The 23,228-nt window shown below is 49.0% G+C and overlaps 1 protein-coding gene across 1 annotated transcript in view; it reads left to right on the top strand.

Moving 5' to 3' along the window:
• The window catches only part of SORL1 (sortilin related receptor 1), a 44,010-nt gene extending 31,464 nt beyond the window's left edge, over window positions 1–12,546 (top strand). The window contains exons 31-48 of the mRNA XM_068418273.1: window positions 155–310; window positions 857–1,006; window positions 1,420–1,548; window positions 3,066–3,192; window positions 3,746–3,915; window positions 4,319–4,431; window positions 4,776–4,880; window positions 5,857–5,929; window positions 7,120–7,202; window positions 7,484–7,580; window positions 8,182–8,366; window positions 8,849–8,968; window positions 9,069–9,233; window positions 10,103–10,277; window positions 10,810–10,916; window positions 11,605–11,797; window positions 11,915–12,127; window positions 12,479–12,546. Coding sequence (XP_068274374.1) covers window positions 155–310; window positions 857–1,006; window positions 1,420–1,548; window positions 3,066–3,192; window positions 3,746–3,915; window positions 4,319–4,431; window positions 4,776–4,880; window positions 5,857–5,929; window positions 7,120–7,202; window positions 7,484–7,580; window positions 8,182–8,366; window positions 8,849–8,968; window positions 9,069–9,233; window positions 10,103–10,277; window positions 10,810–10,916; window positions 11,605–11,797; window positions 11,915–12,127; window positions 12,479–12,546 — 2,429 coding nt within the window. The remainder of the gene's footprint in view (window positions 1–154; window positions 311–856; window positions 1,007–1,419; window positions 1,549–3,065; window positions 3,193–3,745; window positions 3,916–4,318; window positions 4,432–4,775; window positions 4,881–5,856; window positions 5,930–7,119; window positions 7,203–7,483; window positions 7,581–8,181; window positions 8,367–8,848; window positions 8,969–9,068; window positions 9,234–10,102; window positions 10,278–10,809; window positions 10,917–11,604; window positions 11,798–11,914; window positions 12,128–12,478) is intronic.
• The last annotated feature ends 10,682 nt before the right edge of the window (window positions 12,547–23,228 follow it).

Genomic DNA, 23,228 nt, shown 5'->3' with positions numbered 1-23,228 from the left:
ACAAAGCAGATGAAAACACTGGGCTTGTAATGCCTTGCCTGCTCCCCCCTTCCCTCTGCTGATAGTGGATTTCAGTCTGTTGGGAACGGGCACAGCTTACAGCCCGTACGCAGGAGCAGGCCTCTCAGATGAGCTCTGCACGGTGTGTTTTTAGGATCTCCGGTTCATCCCGTCACCACATCGACCCCACCGACGTGTTTACCTAATCACTTCCGTTGCAACAGCGGCACCTGCATCATGAACAGCTGGGTCTGCGACGGCTACAAGGACTGCACCGACGGCTCCGACGAGGAAGCCTGCCCTACTTCACGTAAGCTTTTCTCTTCCTCACCCCCTTCCTTTTTTTGTAGGATCACATCTTCAAGGACTGACGGCCTTTCAGTCACAGAGCCTTGCCATGTAACAGGGCTAACTTACACTGTGGTGTGAAAGCCCACCGTCTCCTCTCTCCCTGGGGTCAGACCCCCTGCCACCAGCTGGGACCCTGCTCCAGCCCCACAGGAGGCATGAATTACTGCCGCAGGTCCCTGCTCAAATGCCGTTGTGTCTGAGACTCTGTGAGATCGCAGAGAGCGGGGCTGCAGGGTGGCTTTTGTGCTCACACCAAGGAGGGATTTTTTTCTCTCGCGAAGGCTTGCGAAGCTCTGAGCTGGTGCAGAACATCCCCTGCAAACCAGTTGCTTCTCCAGCCCTCTGCAGTCAGGAGCGAGGATGGTTTAGGCATCATCCACCTGCTAGATGGGAAGAGATTGCCATCTAGTGGAGTCGGGTCCTGGGGACAGGTTTGGGTCCCTCCTGGTGGCAGCTGCAGCCTGGCCCTGCCTTGGGTGGGTTCCTCACCCGCCGCTCTGTGCAGGACCCAACGTGACGGCCACCTCGCCGGTGCTGCCGGGACGCTGCAGCCGGTTCGAGTTTGAGTGCCAGCAGCTGCACAAGTGCATCCCCAACTGGAAGCGGTGCGACGGCCGGCGGGACTGCCAGGACGGCACGGACGAGAGGAACTGCCGTAAGTGCGGGGCCGGGAGGGCGTCTCACCGGGCTCTTTCCCTTGGGAAGCTCTTTGTGAGAATGGAGGAGGCACCGAGGAGTTTTATTGCTGGTGGAGTCCGTGCAGTAAATGCAGCATTACAGAAAAAAAAGGGAAGAAAGGCCAGACAGCCAGTGCCCTTCCCATTAAAAGTCCAGCTGTTGTTTTCAGTGTGATAAGCTCCAGGTTCTTCTGATGCCACCATGCGTGATCATGCCAGAAGACACAGCCAGAACAAGATAGCCCTGACTGACACGCTCTGGCTGGGCGCCGTCCCTGCCGTGCACCCAGCATCACACCTGCATTTAGACTAGCACTGGCATTGCAAACAGCCCAGTGCTGCGGAGGGAACTTCCCCGCCTTGAGTCCTGAAACCTTTCTGCCTCTTTCAGCTACTCACAGCACCCTGTCGTGCCCTAATGGTTACAAATGCGAGGACGGAGAGGCCTGCATTATGGTGACAGAGCGGTGTGATGGATATCTGGACTGCTCAGACAGCAGCGATGAGATGAACTGCACCGGTAAGCAGCAGCCCTCTCCCGTTTCTCGTGCTCTGCTCTGTGTTAGCACACGAAGGTGCTCTCCTGGATACGTGACCTTTTGGTCACAACATCCTGGACGTATCTGCCTCTGCCCAGCTGTCCGAGCTGCCTCCTCGCCCATTTATAACCAGCTGGGACAAACTTCCCATCCAGCTTCTACACTGACAATTCATCTTCCAGCAGCCTCACACACACAAAAACAACTTTAGGACGGGTAGGAGCAAAACTGTCTATTTTACGTGGCCTGCGGGTGAAGCAAGAGTCTCCTGCTCTGTCCTCCTTTGCAAGGTGACCCTGGGAGCCGTGGCACGTGCCCCGCTGCCATCACTAGTCCTCCCACGCTGGCCTTTGGTGGCCCCGTGGAGGCAGGCGGGAGCACGCTGCAGCCCGCCCTGGGCAGATAACGGCGATCAATCGCTGCCTTCTGGCCAGCCATGAGATTCAGCCGCTCTCCTGCTGAACCGCTGGGGGGTTCGAGCATCAATCAGGTTTTAGTTCTTTAATTAAATATTGATCGGGAGAGGCGAGCAGGTTCACGGGAGGGGGAAGGAGCTGCTGGGATTCACAGCTTGGCTGCTGCGCCAAGGGGAAACCATCCCTTTTCCCTCGGATAGCTTGTCTCGCTGTGCCTGTCCGCAGACCCGCACCCTGCTGGGTTTCATTTCCAGCTGGTTAGGGAAAGCGGAGCAGCAGCAGTTTGGCTCCGCTCCGTTTCTGTACAGCACTGGAATGAAGCTGAGCACCCGAGCTGGGCCCAGCCACGACGTCTGGATGTGGGCTCCGACACGCGGTCCCCGGAGGGAGAGAGCAGTGAATGGCCTAGCAGGAGCAGGGCATGGATTTGGGGTGTTTCAGATAAGCCCCTCCAGTCCCCACCACTGCCAGCGCTGCATTTCACAGTGCTGTTACCCCTGAGTGCCTCACCCCAGGTCAGGCGGCGATGGAGCTGCAGAGCTCGCGTCCAGGCAGGCCCCAGACTAGTCCCTTAATTACCAGCCTTCGCTTGGGTCCTTCTGCTGAACGCAAGACACAATAAGGAAAACCACACAAAGCAAAGCCCTGGATGGCTTACAGTGACAGCACAGATTCATCACACAAGTAGAAGAGTGACTTAGCTTGCACTGATCAGATCTCACTCATATGCTTCCAACATTACATTACAGAGTATTTCATCAACAGCCACGCTTTATCTTTCCTTGGGGGAAAGGAGATGCTTGCATGATGCAGCATAAAGACAACCAAGGCTTTTTAGGGAGAACTAAGAGCACCAGGGGTATGTTCCTGCTCTGAAGTTCCTTCTGACAAGCCCGCTCCTCTCCACTGATAATATCCACCTAAATTACACATCTAATTTGAATGATGCAGATACTCCCTCCAGTCATACTACTGTTTCTACCTCCACATGTTGCTTCTGCTACAAACATAACTCCTGTTCCTGTTCTGGGCAAGGGGTCCGTTTCCCTCCAATACATTAACTTTTCCCGTTGCCTGCTTAGATGACACGGTCGTGTACAAAGTCCAGAACCTCCAGTGGACGGCTGACTTCTCCGGCGATGTCACTTTGACGTGGGCTCGGCCAAAAAGAATGTCCTCAACCTCCTGTGTCTACAACATCTATTACAGGTACACCGCCCATTACTCTGCATGACCCGTTGCTATTTATATCAGGTAAAGGCTAGGAGAAGCACGAGCACAGGTATCAGTATGCCCATGTTTATGGCACAGTAGCATAGATTCAGGCCTGAAAAACTGAGAGCTGTGCAAGCTAGTTCTGCTTGGAAAATCTTCTAATACCTGGTTGCAAAGGACACGCAAAGTAGCTGTAACTAGGGGGCACTGGAGAAAAGCTGTATTTGTCTCCTCCACACTTGTTTACTCAGACAGTAACGTAGCTATATTCGGGATTTTTTTTCCGCTCGCTCTTGTCTTTGTGGGACCGCTAACAAGAACAAAGTCAATAATTAGAGCACAGCAGTTATAGAAAACCTCAGAGGACAGCGCTTATAAGTCACTAAGCTATGTTTAGTTCAGGCTTTAAGAGGGCATCTTTTCAAGCTGGTGGTGTGGCTTTACTGAGAAGGAAACTAAGCAGTAAGCTCTTAACATGCAGATGTATGGTTTCCCCCTCTGTTACTAAGCACTGTCCTGACTGGAGGGGTGCGACTCTCTCCTGCAGGACGGTCGGTGAAAGCATTTGGAAGATTTTGGAAACCCACAGCAATAAAACCAACAGCGTTTTGAAAGTCCTCAAGCCTGACTGTACCTATCAGGTGAAAGTCCAAGTGCAGTGTCTCAGCCGAGTTTACAACACCAACGACTTCATCACCCTCCGGGCACCCGAAGGATGTAAGCAGACCTGCACGGTCGTATCGGTGACCTGATGCGTGCCACTTCGGCTTAGAAAGTAGCTACCGCAGAGGTATCCCCGTTACAAACAAAAAGAGTGTTGCCACAGGCCTGGGAATTGTGCTGGACTGGGAAAAAGGGCTGAAGGTTTCCTGCCTAGAGACAGTCCTGCTCCGAGTCTCCAGCCTGCCCTCTTTCTTCCCCGTGACTTAGTGGTTTAGTATCACTAAGTTCATCTCTTCTAACAGCACAGTGCTGAGCCCACGGGACTGTTCAGTATCGCACGCAAGGGGCAAGATCTTTCTAGCTGCAGAGCAGAGGTCAGGTGAAGGCACCTGCAAGGAAGGGATGCAAAATCAAGCAAACTGTAACTGTCTCTTAACACCTCTGTTTCTCTCCCTAGTACCCGATGCTCCCTTTAACCTTCAGCTGTCCCTGAAGAAAGAAGCTGAGGGTGTGGTGACAGGCTGCTGGAGTCCCCCTGTGAATGCCCACGGCCTCATACGGGAATTCATCGTGAGTCCTGCTGCCCGGGGGTCCGAGTCCGGATCGGCGGTGGGACGGGGAAGGCTGCGGGGGGCTCACACGGGCTGGCCTGTCTGGACACAGCCATCTCTGCAGAGGGGAGTGGGCCAGGAATGGGACATTTTGGAGAGGAAATCTGAAAGCATTGGGCAGGTTGGGAGAAGAAATGCTGCAGGGCTGTAGGTAACAACACAGCCCTCAAGTTCATAATTTAATTTCTGGCTCCCTTTCTAAGCTTTTGTACTTCTTTCTGCTGAGATTGTGACACAGAGGGACCTGTCACCCCATGGTATTGTTGACCATAAAGCCCTCATCCCTTGTTTTGGTGCTCCTAGGTGGAATACAGCAGGAGTGGATCCAAGGAGTGGTCGTCCCTTAGAACCACCAAGAACTACACTGAGATCAAGAACTTAGAGGTCAACACATTATACACAGTTAGAGTGAGTATTTTCAAAGCTATCTCTATGCACGCTCTCGTTACTCGTCACTAGATGGTCTATGTCCTGCACAGTCTAGTACTTGGTAAAAAAGTATGTTGTTACAATCCTGCCCTTTACTGTCAGCCCACAATGGGGGCTTGGTATTTGCGTTGCTAATGTATATAGTTTCAAGGCCTGAATTAAGGCCCTTGATTTGCTCCTTCTCCCAGAAGGCCAGGCTGTGTTATGAAACCTGCACTGCTAATTGCCCGTTCCAATGTCACTGCAATTGCACCGGATCTGGGCCAGAGATAAATTTGGTCCTTACTGTGCCGCTGGGAAAAGAAGCTGATCCGCCAGTGGGGAATGTATGCACATGGGAGAAGCTGGGTAATTATAGACGGAACTAATAAGAACAGGAAATGAAAGTCTGCACAGTGAGCTCTGGGAAATGTATACCCTGCCATTGTCCATCCTCCCTGTGCTGAAGGAGCACGGGTTCTTAGAGGAGTTCACTGGGAGGTGGGATAAACACCCCCCCACCCCCCACGATCTGTTACTCTCCCAGTCGGTCGGAGCAAGTCTTTCCTTCCATGATATTCCTTCCCAGACTAATCTCTTCCCAAATAAATCTTTGGAACTGAATTCAGCGCTCGCATGGACTTTTCTGGCGTGGTTCTTACCTACGCCAGGGCCGACAGAGTCCAAAGCTCCTTATCTTGATGGACTCCTCATAAAGATCTCATAAGAGAGCGGTTATCTGCAAAGAGGATGCACCTCCCTCCTCTTAGATTCCTTTAATTGACTTAAAGTAGTCTGCTTTATCTCTGTAATAAGCACTTTATTGCCAAGTAATTAAGCTATTGTTTGCTTCAAAGTCCTTTTCCCATGAGCTCCGCCACGTCCGTAACCTTGCTCTAACCTCGTTCTCTGTTTGCATTATACAATGTCGGCGGCATACATTTGTTCATATTAACTAACCCTCTTCTTTGAAAAGGTTGCTGCGGTAACTAGTCGAGGAGTGGGAAACTGGAGTGATTCCAAATCCATAACCACCATAAAAGGCAAAGGTAAATGTTGCTGTTTCAGTCAACTCGGACAACACAGCAAAAAGTCTAACTAAAGCCTGAAGCGTTAGCATCGGCACACATAACCCCCTCCTCGTTCTTTAGTCTTCCCTATTGAGTGTTTTACACTATTGAACAGCTTTGCTGTACCCTTTCACTTAACTTGAGCTGCCTCAGAGTTCAGTGGCAAGTCTGAGCGGGATGCTGACTCTTCCTCTGAACTCTGTGGCAGGTGGGATGGAGGTACTCCCCTGGAGGTGGGCGAGAAGCCTGTCCAGAAGGTGCCCTGCTCTCCTGGACTGCAGATGGATTCCCTCTGACTTGTGTAGGCTAGATCCTGCCTTCAGATAGGGGAGACACATTACCACTCCTTTGCTTTCACTGTCTGGAAGGATGCTTGCTCATTCTTCTCCCTCTTAGGTTATGATTGTGATGGTTTCTGCATCTCATGTAGGTTAGACCACCAAAAGACCACTAAGGCTCCCAGGAACTATCACAACATTACAGTCTGACAGCACAGTAAATAATTGCCCTCTGAAATGTTTTTAGAAAAGACTTTTGAAATTATTTGTATTCATGCTAAGTTTTTCTTCCAAATCCGTATTCTGGTGTCAAAATCGTCTGCTAATTTGTTAGATAAAAGTGCATCCTCACTACGTTAACAGAGGAAGGACAGAAAACACCATGCTACTAAAACTGCAGGATTTGGATAATAGGCATTACCTGAGTACCTGATGGTTAGAAAAACAGAGGCAGAAAGAACCGTAATAACTTTCACATCAGGTTTTGCATGAGTGTTTGGCAGCTGTCCCCACCGATAGCTCCTGACCTCCCTCACCAGTTCCTCTGAAGGGCAGCAGCCGTTGACTGTGATATGACTTTGTCCCACTGAGTTCAGAAGTAAAATACCCGCGTCCAGACCTCTCTGCTTCCAGCCTGTGCCGAGCCAGGCACAGATAAGGCAGCTTTTAGATGGCTGACTGAAAAAATGAGAGAGGTACAGCGTGTCTGTGCCTTCTCTGAGGGGTGCGTGTCTTAGAGACAGGCAAGGTTGCGGCTGGAAAGATGGGGGAATACTGGTCTGAGAGATGATTTTCATAATGAAAGCCTGTAGTTTACCTGTCCCCTCTCAACAAGTATTTGTATTTCTTTGTGCTGCAGTAGCAGCTGTTTCTCCCTTTCTTTCCTTCCAGTCATTCCTCCACCTGTCATACACATTGAGAGCTACAGCGAGGACTCCATAAGTTTCAGCCTAAAAATGACTACTAACATCAAGGTAAAATTTTTACCTTTACTTCTGAAACTAGAATACAGAAAAAAACGCTTGCATTGAGTAAATGGTAAATACTGGACAGGATACGCTGTCACCCATTTCAGTGTTGCAATTACTTTTTTAAACTAGTTATTTCATGACAAATCATTTCTCACTACTCATCAACCACCCCAGCTCTCTTAATTAGGATGGAAAATACAACGCAAAGACTTTCAGTGCTGACTCACTGCACGCAAAACCAGCTGAACTGACAGCTCATATTGTGTGCCCTTGCTGCTTGACAGGTCAGCGGTTACGTTGTGAACATCTACTGGACATTTGATACTCACAGGCAGGAAAAAAGGACTCTCATCATAGAAGGAGAAAAGTCCATCCAAAAAGGTAAATTCTGTGCAAAGTGTAAAATTCTGCTTTACTCAACACCAAACGGAAGGGTTTACAGAAGGCTTTAGGATTTTTTTGGTTGGGGTTTTTTTTTTTTTGCAACCGAGTAGTTTCTGTTTAGGAAAGAGTAAATCTTGCGAGGACAAACCAGCAAATCCTTGGCCTCTGTTCTTAGGACTTGGAGATTTAAAGCAGATTTGGGATTTATCCCCCAGAGCTGCACTAGCCTTTTCTCATCACGTGGGATTTTGTTTGCGATTCCTTATCTGCTCTGCAAAAGGTCAACAGTTTCTCTGGCTGGTATACAGTACAGTATCCCTACTAATCAGATTACTGCCTGGTTTGGCAAAAAATCACTGACATGCACAGTCTAGATAGGGGAAAGCATCTCGACACAGAAAAGCACAGGCTAGGTTAGATACCAGAGTTCCAGGTGCTTCTGTCTAAAGGAAATTACTCTCAGTAAATAAAAACACAAACCAAGAGAGGCAGGCTCCTGTCTAGGACTGCTGATGCTGCTGACCGTTTCCTAGTGCTCTCACCCTGCCATTGCAGTACTTTGCCTCACCTAATAGTGCCCGTTTCTCTTCTTGCTCAGTGGCAAATTTGACAGCACACACCCCCTATGAAATTTCTGCTTGGGCTAAGACGGAGCTGGGTGACAGCCCTCTGTCTTTTGTGCATGTGGTGACCCGTGGGACAAGACCTGCATCGCCAAGTCTCAAAGCCAAGGCCATCAACCAGACTGCGGTGGAGTGCAGCTGGACCGGACCGAGGAATGTCGTAAGGCACCGACTCTTTTCTCACCAGCCAGAACCGCGTCTAGCTGAGAGCCTCAAAACACAAGCAAAACATTATAAAAGGTTTATTTGTTGGGATTGAATTGCAAGGCCCTGGAAATTTTATGCTCAAAAAATGAGGGAAAGCACCTGCTGGCCCTTAATCAGGAGCAAGGAAAGCCTTCTTGTGGTCTGTTTGTTCAGCCACTGATCCAGCGGAGAAGTGGCTGAAATACAGACAACAGCATGATGCTCCAGTGGTCTTTCAATTGACTGCTGTGATATCAGAGCTGAGCTCAGGATTTTAGGGTGGGGAGTGCGAAGGTCAGTGGGCAGACCTACCCTGAACTTGGGCAGGAGAGAGTGCCCAGAAGGAACAGGGTCTTTGCATCACGTCCCTAAAAAGCGAAGGCCAGTGAAAGTTTGGGTGGGAGCTCCGTCCCGTGCCAAACTCGGTACCATCCCTGCTGTCCTCTGCCTCCGCAGGTCTATGGCATCTTCTACGCCACATCCTTCCTAGAGCTGTACAGAAGCCCTCACAACACCACCACAACCTCCCACAACAGCACTGTGATTGTGCAGCGGGACGAGCAGTACCTCTTTCTGGTAGGCTCCTTTTCTGTTCCCCCTCCTACCCGCCCTGCGGGCTGAAGCTTGCTGCCACAGCGTGAAGGCACAGTACTAACCACTGTGTCATCCCTTCGAGGTCCGTGTGATGTCTCCCTACCAAGGGCCGCCGTCCGACTACGTTGTGGTGAAGATGATCCCTGACAACCGGCTTCCCCCTCGGCACCTCCACTCGGTGCACACTGGAAAGACGTTCGCGGTCATCAAGTGGGAGTCGCCCTACGATTCGCCCGACCAGGACATGGTAATATCTCACAGCACCTCCTCCCATCCCTTTGCGTGCAAACCCCTGGCTCAAAGGCAGATCCCTGCTCTGCTGCTGATGGAGAACTGAGTCTGAGATCAGGTTTACCCTCCATCTAAGTAGTCATCAAGATGCTGACACCTCCGGGACCTGCGTTTCCTCTCTTCACATTACTGGCCATTAGCTCAGGCCTATAACATCCGCATTACATTTAAAAAGAGTCAGGTCCGGAATATCTGTTGCTGACTGAGTCTGAAAGCAAACTTGGGCACACGCTAAAACACCTTTCTGGGCTTGGTCTTTGCCCTGGAGTCCGGGCTGGCCGGTGCCTGAGCACAGCCCGCAGGACAGGCGTCCGGCCAGCCGGGCTGCGGGCTCTGCCTCCCGCTCCAGCCGCGCCGGCGCAGCCCCCACAAAGCCCCGTTCTGTTTTCTGGCACGCTGGCGTACAGTCAGGTCTCGCTCCAGTGAAGGCGAGTCATTTTCTCAGCAAGCTTTCCGCTCCTACTCTGATCCAGAGACTTTAACAGCAAAGGTTTAAACGTATAAATCTTGCTGGAAACTTTGACAGAGCAGGAATTTGCATTGCATCCTTGTGATTTGTAAAGAAATACAACCCGAGATTTTCCTCCTGCCCTTATCTGTTCCAGTAACTGTATTTTCTGTATCTGTAAATACTGATCTTGGGCAGGGATCCACCTAGTCCAGCAACAGGCTTGAAAACTTACTTCCCAGGCTTTCTGTAGAGTGCAGGCATGGCTTCATTTAAATTTTGTCCCCCCGTGTCTAATACTCCACCATCATATGAGATTGCTAGCAAGTCTGCAGGAATGTCAGATCTTTCACCATGTGCCTCTCCTCCCCCTCCAGTTATATGCCGTCGCAGTTAAAGATTTAGTAAGAAAAACAGATAAAATCTACAAAGTGAAAACCCGGAACAGCACGGTGGAGTACACCATTAAGAAACTTGAACCGGGAGGCAAATACCACGTGATTGTTCAACTGGGAAATATGAGCAAAGAATCCAGCATGAAGATCACCACAGGTAAAGGCAGGAGTGCTGCTGGGTGGGTCCTTGAGCACTGTCCACTAGAGGGAATCCAGCGCCCGTCCCACGCACCATCCAGCCCAGCCCCGCGCTGCCTGGAGGCTGCGGCAGCGTTTCCCCATCGCTTAGCCCTCTCCCACAGCCGAAGCCCAATTCCGAGAGGCCACCCTGCAGCTCCCAAGGAAGGCAGTTAAACCCCCGAACAGCAGCAGTGGAGAGGAAGCCTCTCAAATGATAGCTGGGGAGTTTTTCTCCTGTCTGGATGGAGACAGGAAAGACACCTGTTTGGCTGTGTAGACACCGTGAAGTACCATTACGGTCCTACCATAAAAACCCACTGAAAAACTCCTACCAGCTTACATGCCGCAGTATCCTCTCCTCCAGTACAGCCCTTTTCTAAGCAGAGTATTGTGCTGATCCCTAAAAAATACTAAGTTTCAGAAGGGACCCCCATTGCTGTTTCCTAGCCAAAAGAAAAGTGCCATCGCTGTTAAAACCTAACCCGCCTGCCATTTATTCTCATTTACAGTTCCACTGTCTGCACCGGACGCCTTAAAAATTATAACAGAAAATGACCATATTCTGCTTTTTTGGAAGAGTTTGGCATTAAAGGAAAGTAATTTCAATGAAAGCCGGGTAAGTTGTGCTGTCTCTCGCATCCTACAGGCAGCGTTTCAGAAAAACCCCGCGCACAGTCACTGCAAGGCTCCTTTCACAGACTCTTTAAAATACACCAGTACGCTCCGCTCCTCTGAGTGTCCTTTATGAGCCCTCGACACAGAGCTCGCTTCAATTCGTATCACGACTAAGGCACTAAAGCTGATAGATCCGATCGGTCGCCTTTTAGGAACATAATTATCCTCTTGGAAAAGGTCAGCTGTCACACGTGTGGAAGGACTGGGAATAGGACAGTGCCCCGCTGTGCCAGGAGGCACGTCGGTAGCATGAGAATTGTCCTTATTTAGACTTTTATAGAAAATCTGCGATATGTTCTCTCAGGGCCCAGGCAGGTAGGAAACTACACCAAAAAAACCATCACTGTTACTGGAGTCTGCGTTTTGGGTGGTCTCGGGTGGATGCTGAGAACAGAGTGAACCAGACAGACCGAAATCTTCTCTCCTCCCTGAACTGGCCAAGGTCAGTGCACACTGACGGATGCCTGGAGGAGGCTCCACACTGCTCTCTCCCAGCTGATAGCCCAACACATTTCATCAAAGCTAGATTCAGGAGGAAAAACAAGTTTCAAAGCCCTGTCAGAAGGAGCAAACCTGACCTCTGCAGCCGAGTGATTTGGGGTTTGTGTCTTTGTTTTCACAACTCTCAGGGTTACGAGATTCACATGTTTGACAGCTTGATGAACATCACGGCTTATCTCGGGAACACCACAGAAAACTACTTCAAAGTTTCCAACCTGAAGATAGGTCACAACTATTCGTTCACCGTCCAGGCCAGGTGCCTGTACAGCGGGCAGATGTGCGGCGAGCCAGCCACGCTTCTCTACGATGAACTAGGAACTGGTAAGGCCCTGGCGTTTTCCCTGTCCTCCTTAACAAAGATTAACGAAAGCCTCACAAACTCACTAGAGAAATGTGCTACGGTTGCTAATGGCACTTCTCTTCCCTCCCTCGCCTTAGGTGAAGACCCCTCTGCAGCAAACACCGGCAGATCCACAGACGTCGCTGCCATCGTGGTACCGGTGCTGTTCCTGCTGCTGGTGACCCTCGGGATCGGCTTTGTGGTGCTGTACATGAGGCACAGGCGGCTGCAGAACAGCTTCACCGCCTTCGCCAACAGCCACTACAGCTCCCGCCTGGGCTCGGCCATATTCTCCTCGGGGGATGATTTAGGTACGTAGCCCTCGGTTTCGTGCACGGCCTTAAGGACGTGAAATCAGTGCAAGACCTCACTTCTCCATCACGCTTTGGGCCGCTTCTGGCATAAAAATCTCTAAGGATTTGTTCCTTTTCTAAGAGTACAAAGCTGGCCCAGGACAAATGTTTTTAATAGCATCGCTTAAACCACTCCCTCTAATGCAAATCAGCTAAAACCTGAATAAAACAGATACAATAAACCAGGTAGGAGCATGAGCGAGGCCATAATATACTGGTTTTGAGGGCAGTGTTGTGGCCAGCTTCGGTTTACTCATGCCCCACGACACGCTGCGGGCAGCGTAACAGAGCTCTGGGTTTGTTTTTCAGGAGATGAGGATGACGAAGCCCCAATGATAACTGGATTTTCAGATGATGTTCCCATGGTCATCGCATGAAGCGCATTTCTGACTGTAAAAACCAAATGGTGTAAATATTTTATTTGATAAAAATAGTTGATTGTTTATTTTAAAAATGCACTTTGAGTTGCAATATGTTATTTTTATATGGGCCAAAAACAATTTAGAAAAATACACTTTGTAGTAATCATCTGTGAATTGCAGACTAGGTTGGTTTAGTAACAAATTGCTTTGATTCAACATTAATTTAGTCTTACAAGGCTATGCTTGCTGGGCATGCTTTTAAGTCTGTGAGATGTTTTCCGTTGACTAAATTGGCTACTTGTTTTATTTTTCTAAGACAAGAATAAATTTATTTTAAAAAAATTCAGGAGATTATATATGTAGAGAAAGAGATAAGTAATATAGTCCCTGAAGGTTTTGCTTTTACTTTTAAAAAAAAAATCCTTTGGACTTTGTTTTATATGAAAGTATTTTTGTTGTGTTAATTTATTGGGAAATCTGCTCGAGAACAGATTTCCAAAGTCGTCAGACATTGTACACGTTATCGTGTAGAACATGTGCCACTTTATCTTGCAAGGCAGTAGTATCTCGACATCCCCATCCTTGTTCTTGCCATGAGAATAAAAAAAAATTATTTTTACATATTTTTTCCCCCTTATTAAAAGACACAATCTTTCAGCTATCTCAGACCCCAGCGCATACTCTATGTGTGAGTTTAACTTTTTGCTGCCAGCCCTATAAGCCACAAGCATCTCTACCACGCCGCGCTGCCCAGGGTCACGCAGACCCTTCTGATGCCGCGGGCCATTAGCAGGAGGGTTTCTGGGGCTACCCCTGGGCAGCAGCGCTGCAGCATCCTTTTACAGTGCTGTGCGAGCCCCCGGGTTGTGTAGTTTTGGCCCTAACGTTCAGGTGTGCAGTAACAACACACCGTACCCTCCCGCTGCTGCCCTAACCCCTTCAGAGGGCACCGGCAGTCACTCAGCCGCTGCCCGTGCCCATCACACGTAGCATAAATAATCAGTAGTTTATGTCAGTAATGTCACTGAAAAAAATTTACCACTACCTGAAGTTACAGCACGCACCTTAAAACCCGCTTCCCATATAATCAGGACACCTTTTCTGTGCAGCTTAGAGAAAAATACGTTGGTGGGACAGAAGGGGGAGCCTGCACTGTGCGCAACGAGGAAAGAGCTTCGCGTACAGATTTTTCACAGTTATACAGAGCAGTAATTGCCAAACACCTAAATTCATTTGGTTTACAGCAGGGATTCAATCCGCCTTCATTAGCATCTCCTAAAAGCAGCTGCAGTTGTACCTTCAGCTTTAGAAGTAACATATATATACACGTATATATGATTTTCCCATCACTTGTCGTCTCACGTTTCCAGTAGACGCAATACTGGCTACAGAGCTAAGCAGTAGAAATGTCTGGTTACCACTGTCGAGCTTTTTTTGTGATAGAAAAATGTGAATCTCACGACTACTTGCCAACCCAAGAGCGACGACACAAGTGGATGTTCACGGGTCACGCCTGTCCGTGCTCTATATATGCAAACCTTCGCACCAGTAAAACACAGCACACTGTCTCGTCATGCTGTTTTCTTTGTTTAAACCAAAAGTATTTTTGCTGTGCAAATTAAGTTATAATTGCAGTCTTCCTACAGATGAAATGAGAGAGGCCAGCTATGTTTTGATACGCTACTGATCCATTTAATTTCACGTACAGAAAATGTGTAAAAAGTTGAAGTTCTCTATGGTTTGATACTCTATAGAAATACTAACTCTATTTTCAAATTACTGATGTTATCATTCCCGGTGACGGTTTTTTTCCCCCCAAAGCTGGGACCAAACTATAATCAGCTTTTTATAAGTAGCAGCAAGCTTGCAGAGTTGCAATATTTTTACTCTGTTAGCGGGTCAGGTGCTGTTCAGGAGTAATAATTTTGAGTAAATCAACACAGCATATATAGCTCCATTTGCCTAGAATTACAGCTACATAGAGAGACCAGAACCTGACCCAGAGGCTAAACTACTCTAAAGATATAAATCAAAATATTTCATATAGGAAAGAAAGCCTAAAAGCAGACATAAAGAGTATTGAACCCCTTCCTTATTAAGCAAATATTTCTGGCACAGGTAACTGAAAACAACAGTATGGTATCCCAGAAGCTAGTACCTGTCTGGTGAGACTTACTATTGGTTAAATACTGCTACTGTACTCCCCCAGGGTAAATCCTGCTCTGGTAAGGCGAGTAGAATTTAGCCCGTCTCTATCTGAAAGACAGATGCCAAGGGGGACCCTTGTAACCACTTTATATTCTGCAGAAATCCCTTGGCTGGATGCTTTGCAGCATCAGCTGGGGGGACAGGTCACTTCTGGCCACTCTGAAAGGCTCCTTTGTACCCGTGGCTCGGCGACACTCGTACGGAGCTCAGTCTATTGCCAGCAAAGCATTTTGCTGTAATACTGTACTCAAAAGCAACGCTCTTGGTTACCTGTGCCTGGCTAACGCGACGTGGGCGGAGCAGAGCCCTCCGCCCCTGCGTTGCCCAGGGGTTCGGGGGCACTGCGGCGGGCAGGCTTCGTGCAAAGCTGCATTTACCTTACGGGGACGGCACCGTAATGCACTGACACTCCCTCCCCTCCGAGACTTTCCCTTCGTTGCAAAAATCACCACTGTGCTCTCAGCAAAGCAACTTCACAGGGCTACTGTGTTTTATATGTAGATAGAGGAGTCTACGCCCCAGGCAGGGAGCGAGCAGGATAGAGGCAGTTCTGGGTAAATTGTATATTTTTATGAACTTTTGAAGCACGGAATCTTGTTCACAGAGACATATAGGGGGTGGGAGGGTTCTGGTGTAAATATGGTACATGGATGTGGATGCACATTTTGTTCTGGTTTTGTTTCAGTAGCCTTATGCAATGTGACATGAATCGTTACCCTAACTTTTGGGAGGTGGCTTGGGTTTACCCCATAGCAACCCAGTGACATGTTTGGATCCATAAGGAGAAAAAGGGGTATGGGAAGTACCCTGGTTAGGAGGAACTTCTTCCAGTTAATTTGTATTTGCATCCATTTCAGGTTTCACTGCAGATGCCTGCTGGTACTCTTAAGTCCATTTGAACGAACGACTAAAATCGAACACTAAAATCTGGTGGGGTTTGGTACTGTGAGGTTTGTTTTGCTTTGGCTCAAGGATTTTTGAGGGTTTTTTGTGCGTTTTTTTGGGGTGAGGGTTTTGGTTTTTACAAGTACGGACAAGGAGGTGCCATTTTCTAGGCTTGAGATCTGAACACCCGTTCAAGGTCAAAAAAGCGATCCTTTCAGCCTGAATACATCACATCGCTCCTTCAGCCGCCTCCTCCGTACAATGGCTGCGGCCTGCACACGCGACCACCTCCGCCGAGCCCAGCACCCACTCTGGGCGCGCACAGGAGCCGGCCGGAGCATGAGCTTATGGCTCCTCTGCTGCTCGGCCCACGGCCTGTACCCCAGGTAAAGGCTAAGAGCAATTGCAGAGAGGGGTGAAGCACGTCGTGTTGACCGCAGGGGAAAACTCTGTGCAGATATTTAATCTGGTGCACTCTAGGTTCACGCGCCGGCTAACCGTGCCGTAACTTGTTCCATGTGCTCCTACCTTGACGCAGCATTAGCAGCAGAGCGCTGCACATTTAGTGCTGGGAAAAGAGTATTTTCCTTGGACAGAGCTGAAGTTACATATAGATGTACATGAGCGCGTACCCAGCCAGAAAGGGGAGAGGCGAGCATGCGAGCGTGAGGTAGCACGTGCCCTGACAAAGCTGGCTACCAACATCCACCAACATCCTGGCCCAGACAACTGGCAGGGCAGGATTATTTACTAATCCTGTTTCCAGAATCACCAAAAGCAGCCCCAAACTCACATTAGCCACCAAGGAAACCTCACCCGAGCCAGCGACTCTCACTGAGCAGCACACCTTCCTCACGGGGCAGATTTCAGTCCTAGGTTCTGCATACACTTGAAATCTCTTTGTAGCCACAGAGAAGTATTTAATGACAAACTTCACTGATTTGCTGGTGGAACTGTAAAACTGTGTTCAGGAAAGACCAAAATAACATTTTCCAGAACAACTTTCAAGTCTCCTTCAAATGGACTTCAGAAGGGAAATGGTGCAATTGAGTTAGTTACTCTTGGACCCAGAGAGCATCTTCATTACTGGAACTAGCTGTAACATTTATAATTAATCCTTCAAAACGTGCAGCAGTCTACCAGCAGCCAGTCTATAATGAGTTTTTTAGAGCTAGTGTCAACTTCTAATCTGGTTCCTTAAGTGAAGTTTAATGCTATACCAATTGAATTGCTACTCTGTCTTTTTTTTTTTTCCATTCACTGATTTCTGCTATGTTATTATTGCACAATTCTGAAGGAATTTTTGTCTGTCAATTTTTTTCCACTTAATGATAATAATAAAAATGGACTAGGTAAACAAAACAATTCTGGTTTCCAAAATTATTACCTAGCCTGTGTGCGTCTAGTGCAATAAAAAGGAGACTTTTTTTCTGACCCGTATTTGATTTTTGTTTTACATTAGAAGGACGCGTTGTATAACCTAACAGGATGGTCAGAAACAGAAAAATTGAGCTTTCTGCAGAAGGAGCAGCACAGCCCTACTAAAAAGGTACCGCCAACATTCATAATTCAATCACGTATCTGGCTGGTTCTCCGTCCCTTCCCTCAAGGTCAGCACCAGTCAGTAAGCAACACCCTCAGACACCAGACAACATCTCAAGCCGTCCTGAGCTTCACCTCCATGTTTGCAGAACAATATCTCCGGCGCTAAATCCCGGCTTGCCGCTCACATCACACATTATTTCCCTGGTTAAAATCAATTTCCACAACAATCCCATGCCCGGCGCTGCGTTTGCACTGTTTGGCTGTGGCTGTTTGGAACCCTGTGTATGCCGGTACACCTGACACCTCAGCAGCTGAAAGCAAGCAGAATTACTGCTCGCAGAGAGAGGTAATGAGCAGGCAGCAGTCTCTTCGCACGTACCTCATTTTTTAGCCTACATAATTGGGAAGGCAACATGTGAGCTTGGTGGACATAATTGAGGCATGCAAGCATCTTAACTGTTGCGCTTCATTAATGTTTAGCTTAAGGCAACATTAACAAACAGTCATTCCTTCCTCCCTGTTGCCCCCTTCTTCAGGAATGGAGCTGATCTTTCCCTATTGTTGCTGAAATAGATTGCTCCCCCCAGGAGGTACAAGAAGTTACACCTCATTCCCATGCACCTACTTTCTTTTAAAGTAGTCAACGTGACTCTTAAGCTTCAGCGCTAAGTGACACTGAGAAAATCTTGACAGAGCAAAGGTTTGACAGAAGAGAGATCTGTTTATGCCTCCCCTCCCAACCAAACTTGCAGATTTTTTTATATGGATAGGGAAGATTTTCCCCCTAATCCTTTACTGCCTTCACCAGAACTGTATTTATCAAGTTACCTTGTGATGAACTGAAGAAATACTGCTCTGAGTGACCCAGCCTCTCCTGCCACCCGTCGCACTCACAAACCTTTCCCTGGGCTGCCCGTGGACTTTTTATATCAAGACCCCAATGGCCCTCACCTGATCCTCACCTTCAGACCCATTACCTGGAGAGCAGCCAGAAAGCCACGGTGCAGGCTAAACCCACCTGCCCTGGAACTCTCCACTGGATTTTTTTCCTGCCTCTTTTCCTTCTGTCTTCCCCCTTTTTATTGCTTTTATGACCTTTCCTTATTGTCTAGCCTCTAAGCACAACAAGCTCTTGAAAGATAAGAGTGTTTCTCGTAGAGTCTCTATAGTACCCGTGCGAGTAGCTATACCCTGCTCTCAAACACTTAAGGTAGTGGTATTAGGCAATGACTCCTAACGAATAATGGTATCTTAAATATTAAGCACATCTGACAAAGGGGGAGAGGTCTCAGAAGACGCCACTATCCCATGCGTTCCTCGAAAACAGGCAGCTTCGCAGGGGAAAGAGATCCAAGTGAGCATTCCCGCTGCAAAACAGTTTTCCCCACTACGATACACACGAGAACCCAGCAAGGAGGAAGATTCCAGCTGCCGGAGGAGCTTCGGTTGGAGCACACGGTGCAAACCCAGCCGGGAGGCCCGGATCCACGCTCCCTTCACTCTGCTGCTCCTGAAACTACATCTCTCTTTCCCACAAATAACATCAGGGGTTGCTTCCAGCGGACAGCCCGCAACTGCAGGGAGAGGAGGATGGGGATCCAGCGATTGAGGACTTAGCAAGCTGCCTGCAGGAGCGAGGGAGCTGGGTGAAATTACAGCAAGGCTAAGACTGCAAAAGCACTTCCCAGCATGGGTTAAGCATTTCACAGAATAGATGTGCTCTGATCTTGAGAGAGAGCAGCTGAAGTTCTGGCTCACTGCTCCTCTTTTGAGTAAGCAATCCGAGTTTCTTGTGCCAGACTCCTGAACGTTTGTGTTTAGCCTTTCTCGGCAGGAAAGATGAAATAACTGAGGATATTTCGCAGCAGAACTCAAGCTGGAATTTGGGATGGAGGAGCCAAGAGCTCCCAGATAGCCCAGCCCCTGCTTTAAGGAGGGAAGAGAGGGTCTGTGGGAAGGAAAGATGCACGCTAACCATCGACATCTTGGCTCCTGCCACAAACCTCTCAACCTGCCAAATGTGGGACGCAAGAAAAATGGCAGTCTGGGGCTCTTCCAGGATGTGTGGTTTACTTCTTCCCTGTAAATTATAGGCATCCAGAAGCCCACATCCCCCAAATCCTCATAGCTGGGCTCACATGATGCCCAGCAGATTTACTCTCCCCAGGCCCTGCAGAGCAAAGCGGGGAGCGGACCTGAACTCGTATTCAGCAAGAGCACCTGCATGGGGTTGGGCTGGAAACAATCCCACTGCTTTGGAGAATGATGGAGGGTGATGAAAAAGGAACTAGGCAGTGATTTGGGAAGGAAAGCCAGGAAGGCAGTGAATGGGGAATGCGGCTGTGAGATGAGCAGGAGTTAAATGCATCCTGAAGCTTGCTACAACCTGACACTGGCTGTATAGGAGGGGAACGTATTTTAGAGATGGAGGATCTGAGGCAGAGATGGACAAAACGTGGCATTCACATCACCAAGCCTCACATCTCCAGGGTGGCTCTGCCAAACGAGAAGGCTTATTTTCCCTGGATCCTTCTGTAGCCAGCCAAGGGAAGCAGACGCCCTCCAAGGAGGAATTCAGAACCTGAATGAGCCGTTCTCAAACATCTTTCTATGTTTTTTCATTCCCCTCTGACCACGAGAATGGCTGCCTGCGCATTTTGTATTTCTCCAAGTCTGAGATCCCGAAGGGTAATGGCAAGAAGACAGAGAAGAGGTTGGAGGTTCCTCCTGGCCTGAGCCAAATATCTCCATCTTTTTAGCACCCCCTCCCCAAGCAGCTCCACGAGGCTCCACTCGTGAGTGGAGAGCAGCATGGCAGGTCCTCTCCTAACACCCTCGGTGCTCCTCCTTTTGAGGGCTGCTGGCCCGGTATCAGGATTAGGCTGGCTTTCTGAAATCACACAGCTTTCCTTTCCCCTTGCTGTGGCTTTCTTGAGATCCCTCGGAAAGCCAGAAACAGAAGCCCAGAGGCCAATTCCCAGTTGTGTGTTTTGTCACAAGCCCAGCTTCATTTTCAACGCAGTTCCACTTTGCAGTAGCTATATGTAACTCATAGCCAACATGTCTACGTACCCAGGAAATTACCATGGCGGACTCAGAGCTGGTAAAGACAATAGTGCGCTTGGCTCATTTATTTGGATCGGCACCATTTAAAATGTACTTTTCCTCCTAAACTTATTTAACCTCGCAACCAAGAGCCACAACGATGGCGAGCTATTTGTTTCAAGACCAGATCTCCTGGGAGAATAGGCACAAAGAATAGAAGGCAGCCTGGAGAGATGGAAGAGAGAAAATTGAGAAAGGGATTCGAATGCATCGCCCTTGGAGACCATGCCAACGACCTGCTAGAGTCCAGCCATCATAAATAAATAGACTCCGTTTATTGTCTAGCCAGGCCGGCAAGCACGGTAATGCTTGAGCCGGTTCCAGCGGGTGGGGCGACCGACCGGCATCGCTCTTTCGTGCTGCGCTTTCTGAGACAAAACAGATGTCGGTCACCGAGCGCCGGGTTTTGTCGTGTGATTTGTGATGCAGCCACTCGCATGCGATCGAGGAGGGCTTTGTTAAGGGCCCCCCAAATCGGAGCCAAAAAAACTGCTTCCGTGGTGGCGAATCCTAAGCAAGTGGAATCAATGCAAAACGAGCGCGGCCCCAAACCTGCGACAATTAAAGCACCACGTCCCGCTCCCTTCGCAACAGACCCACCAGATGCTCCGCAGCGGTTAGAGAAAAGCCCGACCCGGACACCCCAGCTACACCCAGGTGAAGGGCTGAGCGGGGTGTGCGGAGCTGTGGACCCGCTCCGGCCATACCAGAACGCACGGTTCACCCTTTAACCTGTTTTGTGGCCAATTCGGTCCAAAGCGAGCGGGTCCCAGCTGGCCCCACCGCCCCCCATGTGCAGTAGATGGCAGCAGAAGCTTTAGTCACCGGCCACCGAACTCACCCGGATTCCTCCCACCCCACCCCCCTTTATTTTTTTTTTTTACTTTTTACTTTTGGTGGCCTCAAAAATTATTAGTTCCAGATGAGCTCCTGCCATTGTAATAGTCCATTTAACCCGATCCACTCTGAGCAGAGTCAGTGCAAGTTCAAATGCAGCATTCTCACATGTAAACTATACATCAGAGACATATTTCTGCACGGCTCTGGGCATTCCTTGTGCAGCCGAACAGGGGAAATGCACAAGGTTAAACCTCACACGCATGCACGGCCCCGGCCGTGGGCAACAATGGCACTTTGTCAGGGCAGCGCTGCCGGAGCGGAGCTGAACTTATGAATTGAACCAGGAACCTCGGCACTGCTTCTCCCTTTGAAGATTAGCGCTAATAAGCCAAACCAGTGGGTATTTTGTTTTATAAGGAAAGAGCATTTCAAGTCACGTATGCTGCTATTGTTGGACACAAAACATGTACTGTCTCTGCCTGCGGTGACTCTAGTAACCGCTCCACTCTTGTCTTTTGCTGGGATTACCTTTTTTTTTTATACTATATTAAATTTACCTCCCACCGTCTTTCGGGTCTATTAAAACCGATGACGTTTCCCATGGCTAATTACACACACATATATAGTTAGAAAACCTATTTGTACTATTTTACCATCATATTCAGATTTTATGCCTTACGTGGATTAGGTATTCAGAAATGATGCTCAAAACTACCAGGTTTCCCTCCTACTGGAATAATAAGCACATCCTATATAAACAAGTTACATATAAGAGGCACATTAAACAATTTGTTTCTGGTAAATGAAGACAGCTATAGCACAACACATAGAAAATTCCATGTTGTTTGCTTTTGTAATTCACTGTACGCACGGCCTTTAATCTGAGGATCTCCGAGCAACTCTGCACAGTTTAATTAAGCCCCACAACTGCCATGTTGGGGAAGTATATTAAGTGTTGTTATGCTGATTCTTTACAGATGGGTAGGCTCAGGGATCGAGCTGTGCACGCCAAACTCCCCTCTCCCCATTCAGGATCGGTCCTTAAAGTCTTCCATGTGGCCTCCCCAATGACAGCCAGAGAAAATATATGAGCCAACCAAACAAGAAAACCCTGCCTTCGTCGAAGGCTGAGCCTTGCAGCGGCATGTTGTACCTGCAAAACATCTGACTGCATTCCCACTCCATCAATGCTGGTGGAAACTGGTGCTGCTGCCGTGCAGATCAGCATGGTGCTCTGAGCTGGGCTATCTTAAATAACCCCTTCACCAGCCTACGTGCAATGGGTTAAACCCTAAATCCGTGCATCCACGCGACCTCAGTATCAGCTCAGGAGCCAGACCCAATCCCAAACTTAAACCTGCCGGGCCCCAAATCTGCTCTTTCGCCGCAGAGCTGGGAAGAAGAAAGTGCCAGCATCTTGGCTCCCAAACGCCCATTTTTCCACGGTATTTTCTCCTGCGGGATCCGCATGGAAACCACTCGCGCTGCTGCAGCCACAGGACAAATGAATGGGAATTCACCCTGCCAGTGATATCCATCATGAGACACAACTCTTTCCAGGGGAGGGGCACGCTCGGCCCTAACCAGCTGCACATGTACAGAGTCTGCCTCATCCAGCCCCTCGGCTCGGGGATTAAACAGTTGCTAAACCTCGGGAGCGAATCGCACTCCCAGCGAGCAGCCCGGGGCTACCGAGCGCAGAAGCAGCCGAGCCACCCCGCGCTCCTGGCTCTCGCCCTCACACCTAATCCGCTCGAGGCCACAACGTCCTCGATGGCCTTGGGAATGGGCGAGCAACCAGCTTCGGCCAGGGCATGAATAGGTACTGAAGTAATTCAGTTTTCCCAACATTGTTTTCGCTTTGGCTGCGTAGCAGATCTCCATCTCTCCCTTTTCCTTGTTCCTTCCCCCTCTCCTCTGCAAGCTCCTTTGTTCTCGTGTTTACAGCAGCATCGATTTGCTGTCAGAAAGCAACATAGCCTTGGAGTTTCTGTGCACACAATCGAAATCCAGCTGACTGGAACCTGCCCCTCTCACATCCCGACTCCCCGCGATGGGCTGCACTCAGTGCCTCAGGTGTCAGTGCCCTTTCCCGTTCACCGCAAACCTCCCGT

The sequence above is a fragment of the Nyctibius grandis genome, chromosome 25 (genome assembly GCF_013368605.1).
Source record: "Nyctibius grandis isolate bNycGra1 chromosome 25, bNycGra1.pri, whole genome shotgun sequence".
Classification (NCBI taxonomy): Eukaryota; Metazoa; Chordata; class Aves; order Nyctibiiformes; family Nyctibiidae; genus Nyctibius; species Nyctibius grandis.
Note: the sequence above shows the minus strand (reverse complement) of the source record. Positions and strands in the feature narration are given on the sequence as shown.